The 7516-nt window shown below is 43.5% G+C and overlaps 1 protein-coding gene across 1 annotated transcript; it reads left to right on the forward strand.

Moving 5' to 3' along the window:
• The first annotated feature begins 1436 nt into the window (after positions 1 to 1436).
• On the forward strand, positions 1437 to 7056 carry NUDT15 (nudix hydrolase 15). The gene is given in 3 exon segments (XM_049778476.1): positions 1437 to 1591; positions 4965 to 5161; positions 6893 to 7056. Coding segments are annotated over 3 exon segments (516 nt in total).
• The last annotated feature ends 460 nt before the right edge of the window (positions 7057 to 7516 follow it).

A 7516-nucleotide genomic window follows, 5' to 3' on the forward strand; every position in this document is an offset into this window, starting at 1 on the left:
TAATACTTGGGACACACACAGAAAGCCTGAGGGCTATTCCCAGTTCAGGGTCTGGGGTCATTCCCTGCATGGTGCACAAGGGGCAAAGCTGTAGGAAAGCTTAATCAGAGTTGGAGAGGTAAGATGCTTCTTGTATGAGGCTGACCAGGGTTCAATTCCCAGCACCACACAACATGGGTCCCCCCACCTCACAAGGACTGAACCCTGAGCACAGAACCAGGAGTAAATCCTGCAGGAGCATTGCAGGGTGTGCCCCACAAACATTTAATCAGTTTTTATTTGCCTAACATGTTATTATAGCATATATGTACATAATATGCCTATGGATATTATTTCAAAATATGTAGTCAAGCCTTAGAAATAAAAGTCCAAACGGATATTACAGCAGGTAGGGTGTTTGCACTGCACGTGGTTGACCCGGGTTAGATCCCTGACATCCCCTGTGGTCCCTTGAGCCATTCCTGAGCACAGAGCCAGGAATAGCCCCTGACCACCACTGGGTGTGGTCCCCAAACAAAAACAAACAAAAAGTTAGAAGGGTTGAAAATGAAGCAGGTTCTTGTAGTTTATGTAGTATCTGACTTGTTTAATTACACACAATATTTTAGTATAAGTCAAATTTAAAATAACAACATATATCTAGAAATTAGTGGCTTTAAAAAAAAGAAGTTTGTGTTCATTAGAATTCTGATTCTGCCGGGATTCTTTTGTTGTTGTCTTTGTTGGCTCATGGTGTACAATTGACCATCTACTTTTCCTTGCAAATAGGTACCTAACCTTTTCCAGCGTGACTTCCTGATTAGTCCTTACTTAGTATTTTCCCTTGACTGGAAATAAAGTTATTTATACAAGAATGCACTGCAATATCTGCTCTTGCACACTCATTTGAGCAAGAGAGAAAACAAAAGAAGAGGCATTTTCTAGAGAAACAGCAGTGCAAGGCCAAGTGAATCTCGTTGATGAAAGCACGTGGGCTGGGGGCCAGAGAGATAGCACAGCGGTAGGGCGTTTTCCTTGCACTCATCCGACCCAGGTCTGACAGTAGTTCGAATCCCGGCATCCCATTTGGTCCCTGGAGCCTGCTAAGAGCAAATTCTGAGTACAGAGCCAGGAACATCACTGGGTATGACCCCAAAAAAGCCTCAAAAAAAGAAAATAAAAGCGGGTGGCTACTAATGGGCCGTTTAGGAAAATCTAAACGTGGCTGAGTAATGAATGAAAGCGGAAAGCTGAGCCGCATTCAGGAAAATGAATCCTTAACGCACAGTGGCTTGGGAGAGAAAGGCCACGCTGCCATCTTGGAAGGTCGAGTGAGGTCAAAGACTTCGGGGACGTTCAGGAAGTGAAGATCCCGGGCAAATGCTGTAAGTGCAGCGATTGGTTGGTGGACGGGTGACGTCACTTCCGGCCGTGGTCCTAAAGCCCGCCCCTTCAGAATGGCCAACGAGGGACCACCGAGGCCGAGGCCGGGCGTGGGAGTGGGAGTCCTGGTGACCAGCTGCCGGCATCCTAGATGCGTCCTCCTGGGAAGGCGAAAAGGGTCGTTCGGCGCGGGCACGTTCCAGCTTCCCGGCGGGCACTTGGAGTTCGGGTGAGCCACAGTAGGGCGAATCCCTAAACCGGTGAAACGTGCGTGGGGAGTACCCCGTCACGTGGTGCGTGACGCGCGCTCGCATCCCTGGCCCCACCCTCCGGGCAGAGGCTCCGCCCACTTCCCAGGGATGCGCTTCAGTGATGCGGGGTTGCAGCTGCCTCGTCTCTGCCTCCCTGCAGGCTGGCTGGGACTTGGCCTGTGGGGTGTTTGGAAAAACTGTGCAACCCTAACAAACGAGTTTTTTTTTTTTTGTTTGTTTTTGCAAACACAGGCGAATCCAAATATGTTTATTAACTGCCTGGGATTTACATGTACACAACAAACTGAATTACTCACTTTCTATTTCACTGCTCTCTAAGCAAATAAATGACCTATGAAACTCATTGCCTCCGAGGTTTTATTTATTTATATTTATTTATTTATATTTTGGCTGTGTATTTGTTTTGTTGTGTTTTTGTTTCTGACTTGATTCTTTTTCCGGCGGTGGAGTTCTCAATCCCAGAGACAAAGCAAAGGCTGGCTGCATACTTTAGCATGTTCCTGTTTTTTCATCTTTTTCATCTTTAAAGTGGGGGTGTTGGACTAAGTGCTTTTTGTTTGTTTGTTTGTTTGTTTGGGGGCATGCATGCAAACCATGCATGCAAGTTCCCACCCACTCTACTATAGGTCTGGCCCAACACATGTCTGGGTTCTAGGCCCTTTGGGTAGATACCAAGAAGTAGAAATGCTATGTCGTTTAGAATTTCAGTTCTCAATTCTTTGAGAAGTCTCCATACTGTTTCCCATAGAGGCTGAACCACTGGACATTCCCACCAGCACTACATGAGGGTTCTTTTTTTCTCCACAAGCTTGCCAGCTGCGGTTGTTAGTCTGATCATCTTTTAGCAAATCTTTGAATTTAGATGGCATTTGTTTGCTTTTCTGTTGTATTCTTTGGCATTTTCAGATGCTTATTGTCATTTCTTTTTTTTTTAATAATTATCTTTATTTAAACACCGTGATTACAAATATAATTGTAGTTGTATGATTACAGTCATGTAAAGAACACCCACCACCAATTTCCCAGATCCACCTACTCCCCACCCCCCCCTACACCTGTACAGGCTTTCTTTTTCCCTCATTCATTCGCATTGTTATGGTAGTTTTCAGTGTAGTTATTTCTCTGACTGCACTCATCACTCTGTGTGGTGAGCTTCATGTCATTAGCTGCACCTACATGGGGAGATGGGGGGAAGTAAGGGTTGGGACTGAGGCAGTAAAATATTAAAATGAGCTTTGTAGGGCAATATCAAGGTCCCAATACATGATGGATATTATGGATATATAGAATATATGAACAATACTATCAAAAGAGAAAAAAATTCCACTGACTGTCCTAACATAAACCAGTACTAGAACAGCCGGCCCTCCTCCCATAGCACATTCCGTTAGTGTAGGGAGAGATAGGGGGAAAGCCTGTTGACCCCTATAGAGTCAACCTAGACCGGTGCCCAGGGAAAGACTGAAGTCCAGGGGACCAGCAAGAGCTGGTCTCCAGAATCAAGGAGGAAACGGGAAGCCAGATGTCTGCCTGCCCTCCTCCCCATGCTCCTCCCCCCTGGAGTACGGAGGGAGGGGGAAACCTGAGGACCACTAAGAGTCCACCTGAACCCACTTCTGGCCATCTGAGCTGGCGTCCAGGGAAGGCCTGGAGTCAGGGGAAAAAGACAAGGACGACTGGGGACCTGCCAAGCCTCCCAGCACTCCTCAGGCTAGGGAGAAAAGCCTCTGGTATGGGGCCTCCCCAAACCCCATACCTGGCAAGAGCTGGTCTCCAGAATCAAAGAGGAAACTGGAAGCCAGATGTCTGCCCGCCCTCCTCCCCATGCATCTCCCCCCTGGAGTACGGAGGGAGGGGGGACCTGAGGACCACTAAGAGTCCACCTGAACCCACTTCTGGCCATCTGAGCTGGCACCCAGGGAAGGCCTGAGTCAGGGGAAAAAGACAAGGATGGCTGGGAGCCTGCCAAGCCTCCCAGAACTCCTCAGGCTATGGATGAGGGCCCCAGTATGGCTCCTCCCCAAACCCTATACCTGGCAAGAGCTAGCTGTTTCCTAAGTTTTAGATTATTAGAGGAGCCATCTTGACTTCTATAAATATGGGGGTGTACTGCAAAATTAGTCCATTGTTAAGGCTGTAGATTGCTTTTTACAATGTGCAGAAATGAAATTCAGGGGTTACAAGATAATTGCGGCCACGGAGCGTAGCGGGAGCGTGGGTCCTGGAGAGATTACAGTCCTTGGTGTCTGTAGGCCAGGCTGGCTGCTCAGCAGAAAAGTTTTTGTCATTTCTTAATTTAAGATTTAATATTTTGAGATTATAGGAAATTCATTTTTGCTTTTTTAACTAGACTTTGGTTTGCTTAATACACCCCCATGGGTATTACTTTTTTTTTTTATTTAGCCAAGAACATGGACTTTGAACTCAAACCTAGGTGTACTTGACTACAAATCTTGTGCTTTTTTTTTTTTTTGAATCACACCTGGCAGTGCTGAGAGGTTACTCCTGTCTCCGTGCTCAGAAATTGCTCCTGGCAGGCTCAAAAACCATATGGGATGCTAGAAATTGAACCCAGGTCTATCCTGGGCCTGCCTTGTGCAAGGCAAACGCCCTACCACTGTGCTTTCTCTCCGGCTTTTAACTAATCTTTTAAAAGCCCTTAATTTTAATCCCACATCAGACATTTGAACTCATGCTGAGATTGGCCATACATGCATCTTTTGTCCAATAAGAAGCCCATTTGGGGGCCAGAGTGAATAGTAGTAGGGTGTTTGTTTGCCTTATATGCATGCAGCAAAACCATATTTGATCCCAGGAACCCTGTATGGTCCCCCCACTACAATCTCTCCCAGTAGTGATCCATGAGCAAGAACCAGGGGTAAATCCTGCGAACATCTGAGTGTGGCCCCAAAACTTAAAAAAAATACTACTATTGGTCTTCAAATAAGTAGGCAAAGATGTACAAAATGTGAGGGGGCTGAAGCGAGAATCAATGGGTAGGACACTTGATTTACACGTGGCTGACCCAGTTAGATCCCTAGCATCCCATATGGTCTTCCAGCATCAACAGGCATAATAGCTGAGTACAGAGCCAGGAGCAACCCCTGATCATTGCTGGGTGTGGCCCCAGAACAAAACGTAACAACAAAGATGAACAAAAAGCTAAAAGGATCTATTCTTTAAATAAATTTAAAAATGATGTATTGTTTTAAAGCATGAGACAAATACAGTTCATTTTGTTTTATGTTAGATTTTTCTAGGCAAAAATTTCTTAGAAAATAAAAGTTACACGAACAGAATTAAATTTAGTGGTGTGTTTCTGTTTTCCAGAGAAAGTTGGGAAGAATGTGCTCAGAGGGAAACCTGGGAAGAAGCAGCTCTTCGCCTGAAAAATGTTCGCTTTGCCTCTGTTGTGAATTCTTTTTCTGAGAAAGAAAATAACCATTATGTTACCATATTAATGAAAGGAGAAGTGGACCTGACTCATGCTTCAGAACCAAAGAATGTGGAACCTGAAAAAAATGAAAGTAAGGGAATTATTTATAAAAACACTATTTTCTCTGAGGAAAAAATACTGTCTCAGTTTTTATTTTTTTTGGAGAGGCCACCCAAGTGATGCTTTAGGGTTCACATTTGGTTATACTCTGACAAGCTGGCCCTACCTCAGTGAGAGGGCCTGAGAATACAGTGTTGTTTGCTTTTTTTGTTTTGTTTTGTTTGGGCCATACCTGGTGATAGTCAGGGATTACTCCTGGCTATGCGCTCAGAAATTGTTGCCTGCTTGGGGGAACTTATGGGACCCTGGGGGATCGAATGGCAGTCCATCCTAGGCTAGCGTTGGCAAAGCGAATGCCTTACCACTCCACGCCACCACTCCAGCCTGCTGGAGCCAACAGTCATCAGTGCTAAGAAAGTCACGTGGTGGGCCCGGAGAGATAGCACAGCGGTGTTTGCCTTGCTAGCAGCCAATCCAGGACCTAAGGTGGTTGGTTCGAATCCCGGTGTCCCATATGGTCCCCCGTGCCTGCCAGGAGCTATTTCTGAGCAGACAGCCGGGAGTAACCCCTGAGCATCGCAGGGTGTGCCCCCCCCCCCCAAAAAAAAAAAAAAAAGAAAAAAAGAAAGTCATATGGTGCTGAGTGTGGAACTTTGGTCAAGTATCCACTATACTAGCTCCTGTCTTGTGCCCTTAGATTTAGGTTTTTTATTTTGTTTTGGGAGCCACACTGGCTGTGTTCAGAGCTTACTCCTGGCTCCACACTCAGGATCATTCCTGGCAGTGCTCAGGACAGTATGTGGTGCTGAGGATTTAACTGGGATTGGCTACATGAAAGGCAAACACCCTGCCACTGTTTTATCTCTCTGACCCCTAGATGTAGTTTTGAGGTATTATATCTTCGATTAATGAGTATAGATTATTGTTATTTTTAAACAGAGTTCTCAGTTTCTATGTTTTTTCTTGTGTTAGGGATTGAAACTAGATCTTTAATATATGCAAGACATGAAATACTCCAGCCTCATTTCCTTCTTTTTCTTTTTTTTATAGGCAAAACCCCCCAAATTAAAGTCAAATATGATACAGTAGTTAAGGTTCCTTCACAAGGAAGACAATGGATCCTTCTTAAAAAGCAGACACAGAAAGTTCTCCTTTGCAGAGAAAACATCAGAATCACTGGCTAACACACAGGCTTTCTCTAACCAGTTTTATTCACCATGATGCTTTTGGTGATTTCTCTTTATTTTCTCAGTCAGCTCTCTAACCTGCCTGATGAACCCCGATGCAGTTATTCGTTGTTCATCTTCTCTTCTCAAATGTGGCTCTTATTTTCTAAGAAGCATATTGATAGCCTCCACTAATGTTCATTGATTTCTTAAGTTCAGCTCATCTATTTAAATCATAATTATTATCTAACTTTTCTGAACTTTTAGTACAGAAAGGGCAGGTATTTTGACTCATTTATCTTTTATGCTTCACTAAATTGTGCCTATCACTTTTCAGAATATGTTGAAACAAGAAATAGGGGAATGAAATCCAACATGTTCAGTTCTTAAATATAGTATCTATGTTGACTTACTATTTTTCTTGTAATTATAGGGGCAGTTGTGTGCTTAGATGGCTTAGTGGTGCTAGAGCTCAAATTTTGGGCTCCTGTTTGCAAAGCATTAACTTTTTTTTAGGCATGGGTTAGTATTTCAAAATGACTACCTTAAAAAGAAAACCTACTTAAGAGACTGAATTGATGTCTGTCTCTTTTTAGGTTGGGAATGGGTTCCATGGGAAGAATTTCCTCCACTGGATCAGCTTTTCTGTGCACTTCGTTGTTTAAAGGAACAAGGCTACGATCCATTTAAAGAAGATCTGGATCATCTGAAAGGATACAAAGGAAAGTATTGATAGATGAACAAGAAAAACAATTCCTGAATTAAAAAAAAAATGGTCTTGGGGTCTGCAAGCCTTGATCTTGACCAAGGGACTAAATCTGGGTCTCTAAAGAGCATTTGGTAAGACAAGGAAAATAAGGAAAAAAGGTCTTCGAGAAATGAAAAGTATCTACATTTCAGAAATTCATCTGACCAGATGATGCTCATTTATTTGCAGTTTCCTAATACAACTATCACTCTTTGAGAGATTATTTACAACTTTCGGGATTCTGTAAGATTGCATTTCAAATACATAACGAGATCAACGGTCAGTTCTATGTTTTTCTGTGATATTTACAGTGTGGCATCAGTGCCACAAGGCAAAGTGTTATGATATTTGCTGCAGTGTTTCAGTTCAAATAGAGATACTAATCCAAATGTTAACACAATATACTTGTCGTAAGAGTGAATGGTTTGTGATGATTTTTCTCTTAAAACAATTTTCTTTTTGGTAAATACTG

Source organism: Suncus etruscus, chromosome 8 (assembly GCF_024139225.1).
Source record: "Suncus etruscus isolate mSunEtr1 chromosome 8, mSunEtr1.pri.cur, whole genome shotgun sequence".
NCBI lineage: Eukaryota > Metazoa > Chordata > Mammalia > Eulipotyphla > Soricidae > Suncus > Suncus etruscus.